Source organism: Phyllostomus discolor, chromosome 5 (assembly GCF_004126475.2).
Source record: "Phyllostomus discolor isolate MPI-MPIP mPhyDis1 chromosome 5, mPhyDis1.pri.v3, whole genome shotgun sequence".
Lineage (NCBI taxonomy): Eukaryota > Metazoa > Chordata > Mammalia > Chiroptera > Phyllostomidae > Phyllostomus > Phyllostomus discolor.
The window spans coordinates 131,806,765-131,829,570 of NC_040907.2; the positions used below are offsets into that span (position 1 = coordinate 131,806,765).

At 35.7% G+C, this 22,806-nt stretch overlaps 1 protein-coding gene across 4 annotated transcripts in view; it reads left to right on the forward strand.

Moving 5' to 3' along the window:
* Positions 1 to 7,003: 7,003 nt before the first annotated feature.
* Positions 7,004 to 22,806, forward strand: part of JMJD1C (jumonji domain containing 1C) — a 261,892-nt gene continuing 246,089 nt past the window's right edge. For 3 of the 4 annotated variants that reach the window (XM_036026904.1, XM_036026902.1, XM_036026905.1), the window contains exon 1: positions 7,037 to 7,484. In XM_036026904.1, the coding sequence (XP_035882797.1) occupies positions 7,317 to 7,484 (168 nt within the window). In that variant the 5' untranslated portion in view covers positions 7,037 to 7,316. Of the gene's footprint in view, positions 7,485 to 22,806 lie in introns of all 4 variants that reach the window. The other variant, XM_028511400.2, reaches the window with a different exon arrangement.

The following is a 22,806-nucleotide window of genomic DNA, read 5'->3' on the forward strand; positions in this document are numbered from 1 at the left end:
CTGCATTATGTGAATGCTGATTTCTGGTTTGTTACATTTGGGATACATATCTTAAAACATCCATTTGTAAATGGCTCTATAGAATGGGGATTGACTGGTTTTAACCTGTTTATATATTTTGTAAGAAGCAACATTGATTAGCCTTCTGAGTTTATATCTTTACCATTTAATCTTAGATATTATTGAAATGTACCCTGGAGTAGCAAAACGTTTTAGGGATGTTGATTTGAATTTTAAGTTTGTAGTTAAAGTCTTTTTTTGAGATCTGGTTTTCGTATATGTCAGTTGTGATTTTGTTTTTAATCCTCACGCAAGGACATTTTTTTCATTTCTTTTAGAGAGAAAGAGAGATAAAAACAGAGAGGGAGAGAGGTGAGAGAAACACCAACTAGTTGCCTTCTCACACACTACTCAACTGCACACTCCCCAACCAGAGATTGAACCTGAAACCTGTGTACATGCCTGACTGGGAATCAAACCTTTGACGTGTCAGTCTACCAGGTGGTGCTCCAACCAACCACGTTGGCCAGGGCTCAGTTGTGATTTTTAAAGGAAAAACACTGAACTGCTGTGAACACAAGCTTTGGAATTGGAGCACTGTTATATATACTCTCTTTAATTGAGTGTCTGTAGTATTAAAGCACATGGGGAGTGAAGACAGTACTTACCTTTACATAGAGTAATTTATTTTTAATATTTTAATATTTATTTTAAATGCTTAATATTTTTAATGTTTATATTTTGTAGTATATTATAAATCTCATATTTAATCATGTGGTTTTTTTCTAGAATGTGTCAGAGAAAAAAATGACTAAAGATTCCCCATTTTCACCACTAGGTCTTATTTCAGTTTTGTTTGAAGCCACATGCCATTAACTTGAGAAATGTGCCTCAGAAACTGTAAAGTTTTTGGTTGTAAAGTTCCTTGTTGTATAGAGTCCAGCTTCATGTGTGGGGAAGAACTTCAGTGAAGTATATAGTTAGCATGCTGAGATTTTGAGTCAGTACATACTACTTTTTAGCTTAGGTTTTACTTTGATGTTCCCTCATTGATAGCTTTCAAGGATGTCCAACCTTTTGGTGTCTCTGGGCCACACTGGAAGGAAGAGTTGTCTTGGGCTGCACATTAAATACATTGTGACAGCAATCACAAAAATATCTCATAATGTTTTAAGTAAGTTTAGGATTTTGTGTTGGGCCATGTTCATAGCCATGCTGGACTGCATGTGGCCTGAGGGCTGCAGGTTGAACACCCCTGCTAAATACAAGTATAGAAGCTCTGTTTCTTAATTTTCATGGATATGAATGGATTCTTCAGTAGCTCTGCAGCAACTAACATGTGGCGATAGTGAAAGCTTGTGAGTCTTATAAGAACATAATCCTTTAGGAACCTAACTTGTTCATAAATCATGGAGCCTAGTGTGACAGTTGAAGATGGAAAGTGCAAACTGCCATCTAGCATATTCTAATAGTAGTTAATAGAAGCATTTATGAGAGGGGCAATGAACAAAGTGCTGTGAGGACCCCCTGTGAAGACCCTTGCTGGATGCTCAACGGCAATTTACCATTTCTTTGTTTCTTATAGCTCTTCCCACAGCAGGTTAGGAAATATCCAATGTTATGTGCATTCTAATATTATTTTAAATTTATTATTATTAAAAACTGGATTTATAGTCTCATTTTTTAATAGAAAATATTGAAAAGAGGTGGTAGGTTCTTGTGCAGCCAGAATTTACATTGGAAACTGGGTAACAAATTTGGAGAGTGTGCAATGAAAAGGCCCAGTAGAGATTGCTTCTTCCTTCCTTCCTTTCTTTCTACTTTCCTTCTTTATCTCTCTTGCTAATTCCACATGGCATCAAGAACACAGTCAGAAAGTTATGTTTGTATGTTGACTCCATCAAAGACATTATTTGAGACAGTTTCTCTTTAGAATACTAAGAATAGACTGGTGTTCTGGATATATACTCACAGGATCATTTTTGGGTTTGCATTAAATTGGTAGTTTGGTAACAAGATGAATGTTTTTCTTGTGAATTATAACTCTTTCTTTTTATGTGTTCTTTAGAAATTATTCCCAGGAGCAACCTTGCTTTTCTGGTGAAGCTCAAGTTTATGAAGGCTTGATGTACCTCCATGATGAAATGAGAATAATATATATAAGACATTATTTTGAAGGCAGTGAATAACCCTTTAGGAAGAGCATGAACTCAATTGAGTACTCTTCATTGAGAGATTCTAAGTTCTTCTTAGTTGGGTTGGATTTAGAAAAAGGTATATTAATTCAATAACATTTGTTGAGTATATGCTTTTTACAAGATTTAGTAGATGTTGGGAGTTAGTTATGAACAGGCGACATTGTCCTTGACTTTATGAAGCTTACATTCTGTCAAGGGAGACAAATTTAAAACAATCAATTATGCAATAAATGGTATAAATACAACTGTGGTAAGACAAATTAGAAATGGTTTGGAAATGCGTAATTGTTGATTTGACTTAACCTGGGAGACAGAGATTGTTTCCTTGAAGAAGGAATTTTTGAGTTTATCATCATAAATGTGATTAAGGAATTCAGTTTAAATAAGTGCTTAGGGAAATAGTCAAATAAAAATTATTTAAGGTTTAAAAATAAACATGGTAAATGTGAAGATTTTATTTATTTATTTATTTACTTATTTATTTACTTTAGAGAGAGGGGAAGGGAGGGAGAGAAACATCAACGTGTGGTTGTCTCTCACGTTCCCCTTGCTGGGGACCTGGCCCTCAACCCAGGCATGTGTCCTGAGTGGGAATCCAACCACAACCCTTTGGTTCACAGGCCCACACTCAATCTACTGAGTTAGGTGCACCAGCCAGGGCCATGGTAGCAAATGGCCCTGTTCTTGGTCTATCCTATTCTTGGTCTCCTACTTGCATAATTCATTTGAAATTCTTGGCTTCCTTCATTTTAATACCAGCTTCCATAATTTGTAAATGTACTCATATGTATTGTCTAAGTAAGACCTAGCCCAAGCCAGTCTTCATATTTGATAATTAATGAAAGTCTTCAAGTTATAATAGATTTGAAAATTATTTGTTAAAATGCACTAAACTTATCTCATGTATTATTCTACTGATATCCTTACATAAATAAACCACGGCATTTCTATTGTCTGTCGTTCCAGATAGACTGTGAGCTTCTCAAGGATAGAGGCCTTATATCCAGAACCTTTCATGATGTGAGGCATATATTGTAGTAAGTGCTAAATAAAGAAATCAATTATGAATAATCTGTGTTAGTAAGGAGGAAGAAACTAGGTGATTGAACTTCATGTTTCTTTTTAATGACTTTTTTTGTAGCATAATGAAGGGGTCTTTGAAATCATAAGGCCTGGTTTTGAATCCATTTTCTTAATGTATACTCTTAACAAGTAACTAAAATTTCTCTAAGCTTCATTTTCTTCATCTTTAAAATAAAATGAGATTACATTTGTGAAGTAGTTAGGATAGTGTCTCACATAGTAAATGTTCATAAATGGTGGTTAATATTACAAGATACTAAACTTTTAAAATTCTATTTGTTTTATCTGTGATGTTTAAAACAGACACCTATAGTGACACAAGATACCGGTATATAAGAGATAATTGGCCCTTTCTTGAACTACACGAAGTCAAAAAGTTACGGTTTTATAACTGATTGGCTGTTTGCTGAACTTCATGAATTAATAATTATTGATGATAATTTAATGGATAGTTTTGCAATGGAAACATTGCAATGGAAACATTTTTCATTTATCATTGCAATGGAAACATTTTTAAGTCAAGTTTTTTGAAAAATATTTCAGGGGAGAATGGGAAGGGTTTACAGGAACAAATATAAAGGACACATGGACAAAAACTGAGGGGGGTGGAAATGGGAGGGAGATGGGGAGGGCTGGGTGGGTGGTCTGGAATGGGAGTAAAGGGTAGAAAACTGTACTTGAACAATGATTAAAATAAAAAAATAAAGCATATAGTTTTTATGATAAATTTTTATAGATTAAAAAATAAAATAATGATCCCCAGTGTATCTTTTATATAGATGATAAGATATTTGCTTAAATTGATATCTGTGTGAATATGTTTAATGTACATATTTACATGTGAAGATGAAAGAAGTAGAAGGTCTAGTCTATATTTCTAATTTTTCAGCTTCTATAAGTAAACTAGCTCATTTTAAATATGTCTCTGTCACTTTCTTTGCCTACATAGTGGAAAACACTATTACTCTTTTCTTTACATTGCCTAATACTGTCATTTTTTTTTACCTCCCCTTCCTCATTTTTTGAGGATCTTAATGAAAGTGAAAGATGTAAGGCAACTGATTGAACAAACAAATATTCTAGGGTTTCAAATCTGACTTTGAAATTTACTTTAATTCCATGTGACTTACAGTTACATGATTTGCTGGCAAAAATCAAAATAATATATATACTCCCTGAAGCAAAGCAAAAAATGCCAGCAAAGATCTTTTAATGCCTTTATATTCTACCTTTAAAAAATGCATTTCAAGTTTCTCCAATAGTAAAATGTCCACAAATTGTTCATTTTTTTTTTCTTGTATACTTTAGGTACTGGCCGTAGTCAAGGGATTCATAAAATATTATTTGGAATATATTTTAGTATTAAGAATATAAGGCATTTGATTGAAAATGTTGTGACGACATATGGCCTTATGAAAACTTTTTTTGCATTTGAAATAGTTTGATTGATTTAGTGGATTTACATGCTTTTCAAAGCACATAAAAGGATAGCTTTCAGCATTTGGTGAGAGTCACAATGCAGTGTAAGATGATGTTTTTTTGAGTTGTACACTTGAAACCTGTATGGGTTTGTGAAGCAATGTCACCCCAATAAATTCAGTTAAACACAACAACACAAACACATAGCAAGGGTTCTTAGGGGTCCATTTAGAACAGTTTGCCTATAAAATTGAAGTCAGTTGAAAGTTTTATATGAGGCATCCTGACAGTGTATACTGTGAATGGGATTTTTAAAAAAGACTTTATTTATTTTTAGAGAGAGGAAAGGGAGGGAGAAAGGGAGAGAAATGCCCATGTATGAGGGAAAGGTTGCCTTTTGCACACCCACAACTGGGACCTGGCCTACAGCCCCAGGCATGTGACCTGACTGACTGGGGATTGAATCCTGGGATCGAACCCCCGAATCAAACCAGCGACCTTTCAGTCTGCAGGATGCCGCCCAACCAACTGAGCCACACCAGTCATGGAGTAAATGGGATTTATGTAGTAATAGTGTTAATTGCATCTCTTTTCTCAAACTACTTTATATTTCTCAGTGGCTCCTAGAAGATTACTGAGATTAGGAAGCAGACAGTTTTCGTAACAATTGTGTCATGCCCAAGATCACAAAGCAACTCTTTGACAATTTGGTATTTGCGTACAGACTTCTTACTCTGTCTTTTCTCTTTCCATATATTCAGTTATTTTCACCAGATTTACTGGCTACTTAATCCAGGTTGAGATTTTAGAAATATAAGTCTAGTTTTCAAGATGATTTACTAAGTATTATACACTAGATACTGAAAAAGTAGTCCTGGAAAAAAAATTGCACACAGAAAATTAAATTTTCTTCTCAATTTGCCAGTATGCATTGTGGAATGGTTTTCCTATATTGATACATTACAATTCTATATTTGATCATTAGAATAGAAAAAGAGACTATTGTGATTAAAATCTATTTCCTTGTTATTTTGGTTTCTAACCTGTTAGCAGTGGCCATGTTTTTTTTCCACTTAAAACAGCTCAGCTTTGGTTTTCTAAGAAAGCAGATAAAAGCCTTATGTTTATTTAAAGCATGCATATTATTAAACATGCATAAACTCCTTTAAAGAGGTGATTTTTTTTTTAACAAGAGGACTAGGAAAATAGAATCTAAGAAACCAAAATTTAGAATGTTTTTCATTGTGCTAGATTTTTGTAGTTGGTTATAATCATTTAGTGGCCCTGAAAACAACTGATATTTTAAAAACCACCCTTTAAAAACTATAGAAACTATTTGTGAAATAGAAATTTATAAGGTTTGGTTTACGAGGATTACAGGGTTGGGTTAATGAAGATGTAATTGTTCCAAGTTTGAGATCGGTATGTGTACGGTTACAAAGTCTTATTGTGATTGGATGGGAAGTAAACATAATTACTTTTTCTGAGCTGTGATTGGCCAAAATCCTCTTTCCACGGTATTTTCTAACAGCTGAATCCGTAGCCTCTCCCATTTTTATCATCTGATTAGTGAGTTTGATATATATATACTAGTATTGCATTAAAAGTACCCAAATTGGTCCAGAGATTGTTTGTGAATTTTAAGAATATTGACAAAAGCTCTCAGGCGTTTGGCGTTCTTACAACAAAGCAGTAGTCCGGTGTAAATCTCTGCATTGCTCAAACACGTAACTAGCCACAAACGGGAAGAATGATAGGATGATAGTGGATGAAGACAGTGTTTTCTTTATTTTCATTTAAAGTCGTGGACTGTTTGTTCTTCAGTGACTGAGTCTGTGGGCTTAGGTTTCAGTTGAAAGTGGTACTGTGCTTTTCTGCTGGCACTTCAGGACTGTTAATTCAGGCAAAATTCAGCTACCTCATACGGCAGGCACCTTGTGTTCTAAAACACATTGCTCTGAAGATGGGGTGTTTAATTTGGAGTTTATTTTATGACCCAGAGTGGAAACCAGCGCACGTCACTTTTGCCTCACCTCGCACTTCTAAAGGAGCAAAGACTGGAAAGATAGACATCAAATGCTCTTGAAGCTGTTCCTGGAGGACAGCATCCCTTTCTGCTTCTCTCATTACTTCTTAGTCTGGCTGGTCCCGCAGCCGTTGCCGCAGTGTGGGCACTACTTTGCGTCTGCGGTGGTTCCTGGGACCCTCTTCCCCGCCCTCGCAGGCGGAAGGAGACGCGCAGTTCTTTCGCACGGTTGCCGGTAGACTGGGAGGCGGAGTAGTACTGGCCGGGGCGCTGCGGTGGTCGAGGCTGCCTCCGGGTTTCCGACGGCTGTGTAGGGATTGCTGTCGGGTTTTTGTATGTGGGGGGAGTGTGTGTGTGTCTGTGAAGCTAAAGCCAGAGGATGCGAGATGGAAAGTCCAGCAGAGTGTTGAGTACGAGGCCGAGGTCGCTGTGCCCTTCTGGGAAGAGCGTCCAGTGCGCCCCAACTCTGAGCTAGCGGGGCTGCCACTGTCCTCCTATCCGCTCGCCACAGCATGGGCGGACGGTAGGAGTGGGGTATCGTTGGTTCCCTAGCAGTGGGTAAGGCAACGGCCACTTAGGCAGTGTCTGCTATGGCGGTAGAGACGCGGCCGGAGCTGGTGGGGAAGCGGTTTCTGTGCGTGGCAGTCGGCGAAGAGACGCAGCTGAAGCGCGGGGAGAGTGGACGAAGCTGGCGGGGCTGGCGAGCGGGGGTCATCAGAGCTGTGTCACATAGGGACTGCCGCAATCCGGACCTGGCGGTAAGAGACCTGCACCCTTCATTCTCCCAGCCCACTCCTGCACCCCCACTTTCTCGCAACCGTACTCTGAGGGGTTTAGCCCTGGCACCTTGCTCAGCCCGGCCAACTGGCGGTCACGCCCCTCCTAGGAGTTCAAGGCGGATTTGCCCATATCCCCTGATGGGGTCGCCGCCTCCCCGCAAGTGGCTCTCTGGACAAGACGGTGACTGAGCGGGACTCCCAGAGGTCTGCCCCACCCCCGGTTCGGTTACTTGGCAACTGTCCGAGAGTGGTTCGGCTGTGACTTCCCTGCATCTCCGGAGACCTTTTCGAAAGGCGGGTCTGCAAGATCAGCGCTGCGCTGACAGGTTGGGGAGGAGGACGGGATGGACCAGACCCTCGTAGCTATATGGGGCCAGATTTACCATCATCTCTCTTCTCGCAAAAGTCTTATAGTGCAGAGGTTGGAGACTTGAAACTTATCCGTGAGGTTGCTTAAGGGGAGGGAGAAATGGAAAGAGAGATCACTCTTCTCCAGTCAGTCCTGGGATTAGAGTGTGTTTTTGAGACCAAAGGCTGTGGCATGGTACCCAGATTCCACCTCTTTCCACAGTAGATGCTTGGATTTCTAACCGGAAACAATGAAAATGAAAATTTTTGATTTGAGAGTCATAAAAATTAACCTTTCTCTCTCTCCTTACCCCTTCCTAATCCTTTCTTTTCTTCCTCCCTTCCTTCCTTCCTCCCTTCCTGTTTTTTTCCATAGGGTTGTGGTTTGTTAGTTGTTGTTTTTTGTTGTTGTTGTTTTTTGTTAGAAGTGAATAGTGCTTTTAACATCTTCCGTTCCAGGGTTTTATATCATTTTAAATGAAGCAAAAAACATTGTAAATTAAAATATTAAATGCCCAGTTGAACCTTTGTCTCTTTTTTCTTTTCCTTACATATGACACTGCCAGTATTTTCTTTTGGTAGTGTAGGAATGTGTGAGATTTGCAGACGGGATATGCTCTGTCACTGTTACAAAGCACATTTTCACTGGGGGGACAGGTTGGAGATAAGGGGGCAGAGTAGAGGCAAGACATTCATAAGCTTCCTAAGGTTGGTTTAGGAACACATGATCCATGAAATTTATTAGTAAGTGCCCCAGGGCATTTAATTTTCACATAAAATTTCAAACTTGGGAATATTTTTTCTTCTATTATAAAGGTATATGCATGCTCACAATTCCAAAATCACTTTAATACCTATCTGTATATGTACATGCCTGTGTACATACCTGTTTTAATATTTCTGTTGGAGTTTCTGTAAATCCCTGTTTCGTGACTATAGTTGTGATACATGGTGTCATATGGCATGTATTAATGTTGATTTGATGCTGCAAAATATGTTTGTTTTGCTTATAGGTGTTTCAGATATGAAATAAGCAGAGTAGAGGTAATTTTAAAATTCTTCATTGTTTATTTTCATTGAAAGGAAGAAAAAGAATCTTCCTTGAAATTTGATTATGATTATTCTACAATTCTGTAAATTCAGTAACTTATTTTTTGTATGTGTAAAAGGCATGTTGTGAATTTCTCCTTTGATAGGAAATTGTTTTGGCTTTTATATAGAAGCTAGTTAGACTGTAGTTGAGCATTTTAATATTATTTCAAGACAAACATGGAATGCTGTTTTGGTTTTTCACAATATTTTATATTTGTAGACACATGAAAATTAGGAAATGTAGCTTTGAATTATGCATGTTATTGGTGACAGTCAAGATATCAAAGTTAAATATGGACATATTAAAAAGAATTGCTTTCTTACATGGATATTTAAATGATGTAAAGAGAGGGGTTTATAAATACCATGTTTATAAAAGACAAGATATTAGGCTGAGTTTTTAAAAATGAAAAGTATATGTGGATGATGGTGATTGACTGGAAAGAACAAGAAGTTTCTTCAGGATTGTTTACATACATCAAAACTTACTGAATTGTACACTTAATATATGTGCATTCACAATATGGCAGTATTACCCCAGAATGCATTTTAAATCATAACTATGTGAACCTTTGACAGTCCTTCTTTATCTAACAGTCTTTATTTGAAATTTTCATTATTATAGTGTAATCTGAGATTTTTTTAAACCTAGAACCTATAGTGTTAGAATTATTCCCAGACTTTCTTACATTCATGTTTTGTTTACATTTATATATCCTAAATTAATGAAATTTAAAACAGTTTAGCACCAGCACATTTATTAGAAATCTTGGCTGCGTGTATATATGGCACTTGTTTGGGAGAAGGACTCAAAACTTGAATTGTTTTTCCTTTTCTAGCTTTTAAAAGTAGTCCACATTACTTGGCTCATGGCCCTCTTCCTACTTAAAAGCTAACACCATTGTTCTGTCTCTAACCATTTTTCTCTACTCCAATGCTTCCCCTTCACTTTTAAATGCCCTCATGATCATATTGAGCCCACCCAGATAATCCAGAACAATCTCCACGTCTGCTAATTAACAACCTTAATTCCATATGAACCTTAATTCAACCCTTTGCTGTGTAATGTCACATAGTTACGGGTTTCATGTATTATGACATGAGCATCTTTGGGATGGCATTATTAAGCCTACCACACCATCACAGAAAAACTATTCTTTTATAATAAGGTCATATATGATTTGGTATAAATAAGTTATGGCTGAAATTAATTGTACTTTTTTTCATGCTAGCAGTTTCAGTGATATCACTATCTGATCTCTTAAGTAAATGAGCCTAATGTAGAATCTTTTACTAACTAGTCTTGGATCATTTCACCTGTTTTGTTTGTTACTTTAAAAAAAATGGCTTGAAAACCTTCTGGGTTGGTTATCTATCAGCATTACATTAACCAACAAAAGACTGTTGAAACCTTTTATCTGAAGCCTCTTTATTCAGGAGGACCAAGTTGTTGAAATACATAAAAGTATATTTCAGACCTCAGCATGTTGAAATCTTTTTCTAGCCCCGTTACTTAGGGAGGTTTTTGCTTTGGTATACATATTGAACATTATTACTGCCTTACATTTTGAGGAATTTTTCTGGAATATTGCTAGTATTATAGGAGGAAAGCTGGAAATGGAGAAGTACTATTATACAATACTCAGTAATACTGCTATACTTATTAAAGAGGAAAAATTGATTTATTTACTTTTTTTTAAACTTCCATAACCTGGCAGCCATTTGTTATCCATATAGCCATTTACCCACACATCTTCCCTTGATTCGTAAGGTGATTACAGCATCATTTCAAGTTTACCTTTTCTAAAAAGTCTGTATTTTTAAAAAATGTATCAGGTTTGTTTTTTTTTAATATTCCAAAGCAGTAAAAAGTTGCATTGTGTTTTATAAACCAAACATATAAATTTGCTTATGTATTGGGGAATTTTTTTTTAATTTAGTTTATTGATTTCTTTTTCTTTTCTCTTAAATTTTTTTTATTGAGTTGAGAGAGAGAAACATCAATTTGTTGTTCTGTAACAGGGTGCAGCCAAGAGGGGGGCCCCAAATAGGGATTTGAAATGGGGTCCAGAACTCAAGGTGTTCAGGAAATATTAGGATATCCTCACCCCTTACCCCCACATGTGTGAGCTGGAGGAAGGGACACATGGAGCAGGGCCATTGAGAGCTATTTTGCATAGCAACAGCTTTGCAGCTAACCTCTGGTGTGGTCATTTAACATATCTCTAACCTTTAACTGGTTGCATAGATATGTTAAATAGCTGTGACCATGCTCTGTGCCAGGGGAATGGAAGTAATTTCCCCCCAAGACATAACTGGGGGACAGGTCCCCCCGAGTTACAGCGCCTGCATGGGAGCTTGGAGAAGATTGGCTACATGACATGGGGCCATGCCTGCCCATACTCACTATGGCAACCCAGTAAAGCTGGAAGGATATGAGAGTGCTGGCAAGTCTAGCCAATTGTGGGAAGAGTTGGAAATGGGGCTGTAGAAGAAGATTGGTGCAGGGATTTAAATCCAGACATGGCAGCCATTGGAGGGAGAGAACCATGGGGTTTTGCCAAACTGGGGACTCCTGTACCCCTGGGAGGGAAAACCATGCAGCTTTGCCAGAGTGGGGACCCCTACAGCTTTAGAATGGGGAACCACCACCCGACTTTAGCAGAGATCTCGGTGACCCAGCTGATGGTGTCAGGAACTGAGGGAGGCCTATCAGCTGAAACGGATTACTGGGAAGAGCTGGGAGCTGCCTGAGCCCAGACTTCTATTTCTTTTCCTGAGATATGGTTGCCCAGGCTGGGGAAAGGGGGAAGGAAGGACTGTGTGTTTGTGGGTGTTTTAAGGGACTTTGGGATTTTGATGAAGACATTAGGTCACTACTTTAATTCTGTATAGCATTAAATAAACATTTCCTTTCCTTTTTACAAATCTCTGGCATTGAGAGATGTCTTTCCTATAAAGCGGCGGACATAATGAACCTGGGGGGTTCCTTTCAGTAATAATATATTGCCTTCAGCCCCCGCCCTTGTTTGTTCTGTAACAGTTTTACCTATTTATGCATTCATTCGCTGATTCTTGTATGTGCCCTAACTGGGGATCAGAACCTGCAACCTTGGCATATCAGGACCATGCTCTAACCAAGTGAGCTATTGTCAAGGGAGGGGAATTTTCATATGGTCATTTAGTGAGGAGAAGCTAACCATGGAATACAGATCTTAAACTGTTCTAAGTTATATGTCTAGTAAAAGTTATTTTTCAGATCTTGTATCTTAAGTATAAATAAAATATTTAGGAAATATAAAAAGTGATTTATGATTGACTTGTTTATAAGGAAATCCTTTTCCTTTTTTAGTTCCTATACATTTCTGCTCAGCTGTATCATTTAAGTTTCATATTGAGTTGGTAACATTTGACTGCCTTATAAATTTTGTTAGGATAATTTTTTAGGTAATTCTGAAATTTATAATATGGTCTTGCCATATTGATAATGCTGATTTCCGGTTTATTCACAAAATGTTCAATGAATGAATAATTGATTTTTATTTTATTGCTCAGTTTGATCTAGATAAGTTAACATAGGGAAAATTGGTTTAGCTGGCAGATAGAAAGACTGTTGTCTGATTTAAATATATAAACTATTTTTCACCCTCTTTTAAATCAGTTGTTGTTATTAGTCTTAAAAACTTAGGTGCAAGAAAATGAGTATGTAAATTGCAGCTATAGCACATAATTTGTGTGGTTGTAACCACTACCTGGTTTTAAATAAAGGGGATCACCCAGTAAATGGTGTCAATTATATGTTTTTGTAAAATTAAAGGAGAGGAAGTAGGTATTTTTTCCCCTTTTAACTTGTCATGCTTTCATTTTACCATGAGACTTACCTTCTTACTTTCATGTAGGGATATAATCATATTTTAAAGTAAAAATGACTAGAAATTTCAATGTATTTGAAAGAACACAGGCTGTTTCTGGATATTTCCCTATGCTTATAGATTTAATATACTATATTTTGACAATTGCAAGTTATATACAAAGAATGTGTTCAATATTCAAACTCATACTCATTTTCTTTCCTCTTTCTATATTTAGTAAAGTACCTAGCATCTATACATGTTTCTTAAATGTTCATTGAATGGTAAATAAATGAATGAATTTTATAAATTTCTTGGATACTAAAATCTATACTAACCATCTCAATTATCTACTATTTACTCTTAATTTTGAATCTGTTTTTGTGCACCTTAGTGGTTGCTCCCACAATACCTATGTTCCATGGTGTGCTTTGACTAAAGGATAGGCAAATACTTCAAAGCCAAATAAGAAAGGGAATTCTTCTGGTATCAGTGGATGAGTACATACCTTAGAAACTACAGTTCCAGTCAGAATGAAGCAAGCCAAGGATAGTATAATGTGGTATGAGTCTGGGATTGCTACAGCTGTTTTCCTGCTTTAAGGTAGACCAATTGTGGGCAAAGCTGATACAGAGTTGAAAGCCAACAGAAAAAAATGTGACTGATCATGTTGTTTTCTGAGGCCTAAATACCACTGTTGGGTTTTTTACTTACAGACCTTTTCATTATGGAAGAATTAATGAATTTTTGTGTTTTTGTTGGTTTTTCCTTTTTTTAAAAAAAGATTTTATTTATTTATTGTTAGAGAGAGTGGAAATGAGGGAGAAAAAAGGGGAGAGAAACATTGATTGGTTGCCTCTTGGAAACCCTCAACCGGGGACCTGGCCCACAACCCAGGCCAGGGAATGTCCTGACTGGGAACTGAACCAGCAACCTCTTAAGGTCTGCGGGAGGATATTGGTGTGTAGGACAATGCCCAATCTGCTGAGCCATACCAGTCAGGTCTGGTTTTTCTTTTATTTGGAACCACAAATATGTTAGCTGATACACATGGTAATATTTTCATTTCATTTTTTGGAAAGAATATGAAAGGTATTTTGTCGATGCTCTTCCCTTGGATGTTGTTAAGACACTAGACTTTTATCTTACCAACTTTGAATAACTTAAGTGATGATTTTAAGGAAGGGTGATATATTCTGCTTTATTATGTGAAGGTGTATTCCAAAGCCTTGAAGAATTATTTTAATGTAGATAAAACACAAATATTTAACGCTCTAAATTAAAAATAAATAACTTGAACTTTTATGTCAGGAACTATGCTATAGTTTAAAAATTTAGGAAAGTAACAAGAAATGGCAATTTTTACTTTTTTAGGTCATATGCTGTAAATATTGTATGTTTCTACTTTGTGTCTGTGTTGGCCAGATAAATAGCCATAGGTACACTATTCCTTATCTGCAGTTCTGGTACCATCAAAACGTTTTTAATGATTCAACTTGAAAACCTGACTGACTGAACTGTTTTTTTTTTTTAATAAAAGCTAATATAAATAGAATATTTTTTGTAAGAGAAATACTAATGTGCTTAATTTTAGGGTGCTCTAACCTCCAGGTTTATATACAATATCTGCACTTTCACATACAATATACATACAATACATACTATATTACTATACTCAACTACTATAATATATGCTTCATTTTACTTTATAACAACCAACAAATTTTGAACTCCAAAACACTTCTAGTTGAAAGGATTTGAGATGAGAGATTTTTATTTAAAAACTAATACTGATGGTTTTTAATGGTAGTGATTTAGTGGTAACAAATATTGCTAATTTCATTTGTTTTAAGATTTGACAGATTATATTTCTGTTTTCTGTTCAGATAAACATTTTTTTTCATTGTGGATTTTTTAAAAAAGATTTTATTTTTGGAGAGAGGAGAAAGGAGGGAGAGAAACATCAGTGTTTCTCATGCACCCCCCTACTGGGGACCCAGCCCACAACCCAGGCATGTGCCCTGACTGGGAATTGAACCAGCAACCCATTGGTTTGTAGGCCAGCACCTAATGCATTGAGTCACAGCAGCCAGGGCTCATTGTGGATTTTTAACAAACGTGTTTTACACAATGTACAATTGTTTTAAGGTGGTTGCTTACTAAAAATTGAAATGTTTCAAAACACTGAAACATTCCCTGAAATTATTTAATTGAACAAAATCTTTTTCATGTAGAATTTATATTTTAGCTATTTTATAAAATTATTCTAGTAATAAACTCATTAATGAAAACATTAATTTTAATCTTATAGAACCTATTGATTTAATGTTAAAATACACAATTAATTATTAGAAAGCAGCTTATTATACATTTATTGTTTGGTTGAACATAGTACTAAATTCTAAGGTTATAACATGGTCTAGTCCAGTTTCCTGGACTCTACCAGTTGGAATTATGAATCATATTAAGGATCCTGTTATTAAATTTGAGCATGATAGGTAAATGCTTTAAACTGTAATTATAAACCTATTAGTGTTTTTAATAAAAAGTATGAATATAATGAAATCTGTCTTTTGAAATTTGTTAAGTGGCATATTCCTTTGGATTTAAATTTTGGATTACACATTTTTTAATAAATTGCAAAATTCAAGTATGGTATGTCATCTGTATTTGTTGAAATCAGCCCAACAAAACAGTTCTTAGTAGAGTGTCTTTTTGAAATTATTTTGAATAAATAGTAATTGTATATAAATATGCATAAATATATGTAATTGATCACTTAAAATACCTTAGATTTCAGTGAAACGTTTCTCAAAAATACTTTTAACATTTCACTTGATTTATAATTTTTTGAGCCTTGGTTTCCTCATTTATCAAATCAGTGAATGAAATAGATCTAGATCCAGTTTTTCCTATTATGCAATTCTGGAATTGTGATGTTAATAGTTTTTACCTGAAGTGTTTTAGAATAAAGTGTTTATTAAGCAAAAATAAATTTCACATCTGCCCTGAAAGCTCTTAATCCTGACTTAATAAAACTTTTCATTATGACATACCTATTGTTATATTACAAGGACAACAGTTCTTCTGTGTAAATAATGTGATTTCTGTTTAGAGTTTCTTTGGATGACCAAGATACGTTCATAGGATTTGGATTTTTATCATTGGACTAATCGAGGTAGAAAAATAAACATTTCATGACTACAAAATTGGGCCTTGAAATAATTCAAGATCTATTTCTTCATGTTTTAATTTTTTGGTGGAAATACTCAGTAGTTTAAATTAATCGAAAGAATTAAGATATTACTGCTTCCTTTCCTGGCTACAGTTCCTCCAACCTTCTTAGTATTAGAGATGCAGTCCCTTGCCTAGAGTGTGTTGTATTTCAATCTTGCTATTCTGTTTGGAGAATATACTTATGCTGCTTTGCATCATTACTCACAAATCTGCAACTTGAGCATTGACCTTAATTTGAATCCTAAAGACAACTGTTGTCTTTACATGAATGTCCTACGTTTGTGTCTGAAGTGAAATTGATTGTCTTCATGTGAAACCAGCTTCCCTTGTCAGACTTATCTTGAAGTCTCATCCAAATATGAAAACAACTTCATCCTTTACCTCTTCATCACTTAGAATGTAAGTACTTACTGAATCCTTCAAATTCCTTTCTTTTTAAAAAGAATGTATTCAGGAATTTATTTTTTCCTTTTTATTGAATTTATTGAGGTGACACTGATTAACAAAATTATACAGGCCGTTGGTGCACAGTTCTACAACACATCATCTGTACACTGCATTATATATTCACCGCCCTAAGTCAAGTCTCTGTCCATCACCATTTATCCTTCTATATCTTATCCCACCCGCTGCCCTCCCAACAGCTCTCAGCCTGCAATTTCTTCAAATTGCAATCTTCTCTCCACCCTTTCCCCCCAGCCCCAGTTTGTACCATCACTCTTTTCAAACACTCATTGCTCCAGGCATGTATTTAGTGGTATTTTTATTTTCAAGTTTATTCCTTTTCCCAATTACTCATCTTGCATTGTCCTTTACCTCATTTTAGTAGTTTTTCCTTTGCTTATCTGATAAAGTCCAAACTTCATTCTCTAGTGTTTAGGTATCCCCAATCTTGTTCCTATTTTTTGAAATTTAAAATTTACTGTTCATCTGTTAAAGTGTTGTGGTGTTCAGGAAATCTGTTGAAATTTAAAAAATATTACAACCCAATGTTTGAAGTCATGAAATGCATTTTGTTTCCTTTTAAATTTCATTTACTCATAAAAAACTTCTGATGTCAAACTGATGTTAGATATATTCTCTTTTGTTAAAAATGGTTTTACTTGGCATTGCACGAACTGAGTCAAGTGAGAAAACATTCTTATTGAATCAAATGATGTATTAAATACGCATTTGTGTTTGTGAAAAAAACAATTTTAGTGTTTTACAAAATGTTCATGAATGTAGAAGTTTTCCTTTTCTTTGATTTTAAGATATACATTTTCCACATTTTAATGTTTCTGAAACTAAGGCACAGTTTACATATATTGCAACTTGTCTACCGGTAAGCAGAATATGAAGTGGCATATACTGGTGATGATCTTCCTGCAAAGTGAGTGACCTTAGTCATATAGTACTTTTCGGTCTTAGTATCCCTTTAAACTCTTAAAAATTATTGAGGATCCTAAGGCCTTTCTTTTTGTGGGTTATATCTATTGATTTTTATTGTACTAAAAATTAAAACGGAAAAGTTAGGACAAGCACACATTCAGTTACCTGTCAAAACAGTGCTGTCATACTATCTGTAGCTTATAGCAAACTGCTTTGTGCATTGATGAGAAAATAAGAGTAAAAAAGGCCAATAAAGTTTTAGTATTATGAAAAGTTTTTTTTTTTTTTTTACTTTTTAACCTTTTGAATGGGTTCAGTAACCTATGAAAACCTGTGGTGAAAGTATTATCTAATTATCTCCTTAGCTGGGATTATTTACATTGGTATCATGGCAGGTGTTTAAATTTTAAATTGAATTTACTTCACTATTCCAGGTGAATTCTAGTATTTGTTATATTAGTATGAAAATTATGTAGTGTAAATGTAGATTTCCTGTCACATGCTAGAGAATGTTGAAACAGAAAATGCAGTCGAAACTAGGCATTCATAGAATTGATTTTAGAATTTTTCAAAGCCAGTTGTCTGTGATTCACTCATGTCTTGTGAAAGATTGTCACTTAGGAGCTGAAGTATCTGATCTGTCAAAATTATAAGTTGAAGGTTCAGAAAACATCTTTAGGTTCAGAGGAATGTTGAAGTAAGCAGTATGTTAGTATATGGATAAAGTTATGCACTGCCATTCAATGTAAAATTGCTTTGTATATTTAATATAAGATTTATTTCCTCCCTCGTTATTCCTTAGATTGAATATTAGCATCAAGGCAATAAAGTAAGATATATAAACTGTGAAACAATTTAAAATTGGTAAACTGTGTAGTGTGCTGAATAGCATCATGCTGTTATTTTGGTCTGTCTTTTTCTTTGAAATCACATTAATTAAACTACATAGATCACTCCTAGTCAACATGGGGGCATAGGTAAACACAGCTTGCCACCTCCCCCAACCATATCAAAAATACAACTAAACTATAGAACAACAACCACTCAGAACCGTCAGAAATTGAGTTGTATGGAAGTCAGACAACTATGGAATTAAAAAAACTATATCCCTCCAGACTGGTAGGAGGGGAAGAGATGTGGAATGGGCTAGTCCCACCCCCACATGTGATGGATAAAAATTTGGGAGTGATATTTCAGGAGTGAGGAGTATCAGCTCCACACCAGGTTTCCCAGCCTAGGGGTCCAGTGCCAGGAGGGTAAGTCCCCATATTGGCCACAAAAACTAGCAGGGACTGAGTCGGTAGAAGACTGGAGTCCCAAGCAGTTCCTCATAAGAACCCATACATGGACTTACTCAAACTCATTCCATCTGAGCTCCAGTACTGGGGTAGCAGCTTGAAGGCACCAGTGGCATACAGGGAGAAACTGAGGTATCTGGTCTCGAGGCAAGACCTGGGGAGCATTTTTCTCCCAGACAGAAAGGTAGGCAGTGGTCATTGTTCCTTTTCTGAACCCTCCTCCCACAGAGCCCCAAGCAGGTGCCATATCTGAGATTCCATCAACCTGGCTAACACTGTTTACAGCCTTGCCCTGGAGATCCCCTGAGGCTCCACTCCACCAGATTTACAGGCCCACCCAAGCTGTTAGCAGTGGCTTTTCCATATGAATGGCTGGTCTTGGGTCATACTTTACAACTTCCTAGATCCTATCAGTCAAGCAACAGCCATCATCAGGGAGCCCACAGCCCCCATAGCTCTTGCTAAGTGGCCCCAGGCCCAGCACTAGCAGCAGCCAGCCTAGGTTCACAGCTTGGCTTTGCCTGGGAACCTCCAAGCCCAGCACAAGTAGCAGGCATGTCCAGATTGTTTTGTAGTTCATGCAGGGTGGCGTGACCAGACAAGTGAATGACCAGAGGGTATAGGAGGAAAAGAAGAAACCAGGGGGTACTGAATTCTCATCCTCAACCTCTTCAATTAGAGCAGCTTTTATTTTATTTATTAGTTTCATTTTATAATAATTTCTCAGGTCAAAAAAAAGTCACCTAGTTCTTTTTTTTTCTTTTTTTTTCTTTTTTTCAGGGAGAAGGAAGTATGCCAGTGTTAAAGAGAAACTTTTACTGACAGAAAATTTTGAATCTGGTAGCAGATACAGGGAGAATTACATAACATTCAACTGCTGTTAAAGACAATGAATGTTATTCTAGCAAATGAATAACTCTTGCTCAGTAATTAAAGATCAGAGTTATAATTATGAAGTGACATGTAATGAGGATATTCCTGGAAGAGATTAAACTGATGTGATCCAAGTATATAATTTTTTAGTGATGGCTAGGAACCTACAGGAGAAGATCCTAATGTGTCTGACTAAAGTCAGTGATTCTCAAGTTTTTATATTGTCTTCCAGTAGATAAGGGTTAAGCTTTAGTGTTCATGAAAATCTTGGAGTTCCTTACTTAAAGTGCTATTTTCTTTACCTCATAACTAGATATTTTGATCTTGAGTATGAGGTGGAGGACCAAAAATTTCCATTTCACTAAAAAGTATTTATTAGTTACTAAAGCAACATAAAATGCTGTATCCAGAATAATTTCACTTTCACTGCTGCTCTCATCAGCCCACTTTTGTCTGTCACTCTCTAAGTAACCATTTTTATTAATTCAGTTATCTTTCTTGAGTTTCTTTGCAAATATATGGGCAAGTGTAGATTGTCCCATTTCTCCCATTCATATGTGATCAATCTGAGCATCACTAAAAGGAAAACAACCACACATTATGAATCTCCTTAAAAGATATAGTAGGAAGTACACAGTCTAGCTATTGAAGTATTTTCACTGAAAATTATTGAACTTGCATGTAATCAAGCGTTAATATTCAGCCACTATTTGTAGGACATATGCAGTTAGAAGAGCATGTTAAACCACACCATGAAGATGCAGTCAGCCAGATTTACAGTGTGGGAAATTCTAGGGTTATGCCATGTGATATTGTGGCCACTAGCCTTGTGTGGCAACTTAAATTAATTAAAATTTAATTAGCTTAAAAAATTAGTTCTTCATTTGCTCTAGCCACATTGCTAGTTCTCAGTTGCCACATATAGCTAGTGGCTATGGTTTTAGGCGACTCAGAAATTTCATCATTGTAGAAAGGTCTGTTAGATACAGCTATTCTAGAGTAACCAGCAGAATAGACAAATTAACATCCAGACTAGTAGAAAGGAAAAAACTAGAATAACAAAATTTTTTAAAAGGCAAGAAAGGAAGAGACAAAGAAACAAAAGGGAAAAAAGCGAAAGCATAGAATGATATATGTAGATATCATTTTAATCTAAATATACGACTGAATGTTTCTCTTAAAAGTCAAGTTATCAGAGCTGAAGGAGAAAACCTACATGATACACCTATTTGCTGTTTATAACAATTCATCTGACATGTCAGAATACATAAAGGTGAATGTAAAGAATGGAGAAAAACTTCATGAATATGCTAATTAAAGATATGGCTATGTTCAAGTCTCATATTTAAAGCATGAAGCTTTATTTGGGATAAAGAGGCTGCCATGATAAAAGAATTTATTCAGTAAGATATAATTTTAATTTTATAAGCACCTATGAAATGACTGAGAACACAATGCTGAGGTTGATAGATTCGCAAAAATAGATACATTTACAGTTACAGTGAGAGATTACTGTAAATAACAGAACTAGCAATAAAAAGGTATATCAGTAATGAATAGAAAATTTAGAATAATATCATTTCAGAGAATGGTTCTGTGAATGAGATAGTATATTCAATAAACATACAATCATTCATTAAATACTGAATAAATATTGAAATGTTTTTATTCAATAAATATTTGAGCACCTAGTATATACCAGGTAGTGTTCAAAACTTGTATGTTGTTATATAGCCTTCATCAAATGTAAGACATTGTCAGGTGTAGTCTGATCATTAATTTTAAAGGCTTAGTGGGTAAGAAGGCATTGATAACTGTACAGATTCACAGAAGTGAGTGATACAGATTTGAAGGATGCACTTACTGAGGAAACAGGACATTTTGAATCCTGAAAAGTAACTGGCAATTGGAATATGCAAAGAGGAGTAAAATGGTTTTGGTAGGGAGAATAGAATGAGAAAAAGCAAACCAGTCGGTTTAAGAATAGGATTCCATTGGCAAAACATGGGAATAATGTGAAAATTAGGGCCTAATTGTAATATCAGAAAGAAATTTGTGGTATGTCTAGGGAGTGGTTGGGTGAAATGAATAACATAGTAATTATCCCATTTTCAGACTTTACAAATATTTCTGAAGGTAGATAGAAAGGTCTTGGTGCATATACAGTTAATTTTAATTGCTGAAACAACAGACTAATTTTCATAAAGATTGCACCTGTTTACACTTCTACTTGCAGTTTACAGTAGTATCAGTTTTTCCACACTCTGCAGCATTGGATGTTAGTCATAGTCTTTGCTTGATGGGGTTGAAAAAAAGGGTACTTTGCTTTAATTTGCATTTAGGCATTTTTTGAGTTTCATGTATTTATTTGCCTTATTTTTTAAAAAAACATACAAGTACCCTGTTCATATTTTGGTCCATTTTGTGATTTCTTTGTCTTACTGATCTGTAGGTGCTTTTTTTATATTTATATCTGTTCCTTTTTTTTTAAAATGTGACATGTGTTTTTCTAGTCTCTTTCTATTTTTAAATGTTCATATTGCATTTCTCATGGCTTTGCTTATCATTTGTAGTACTACTAAGTTTTTTCCTTTGACTTCAGAATATTATGTCTTACTTAAAAAATCCTAACTCAAAATTATATATTTTAAAAACATTTACTCCCCTGCCCCCACTGTTTCCTGTTACGTAGGACTAGAATACTTTAATAATCACAGTTTTATAGAATTTTAATAAGTAAGACTAACCTCTGATTATTACTTTTCATTTTCAAAAATATATTGGACATTCTTGCAATTAGGTTTTTTAAAACTGTTTTATTCTCATCCGAGCACATGTTTATTGATTTTTGTTTGTTTTTTAATATATTTTATTGATTATGCTATTACAGTTGTCCCATTTCCCCCCTTCTCTCCCCTCCACCCTGTACCCCCCTCCCACCCGCATTTCCCCCTTTAGTTCATGTCCATGTGTCATACTTATGAGTTCTTTAGTTTCTACATTTCCCATACTATTCTTGCCCTCCCCCTATCTATTTTCAACCTACATTCTATGCTACTTATTCTCTATACCTTTTCCCCCTCTCTCCTCCTCCCACCCCCCTGCTGCTAACCCTCCATGTGCCCTCCATTTCTGTGGTTCTGTTCCTGTTCTAATTGTTTACTTAGTTTCTTTTGGTTTTGCTTTAGGTGTGGTTGTTAATATTTGTGAGTTTGCTGTCCTTTTACTATA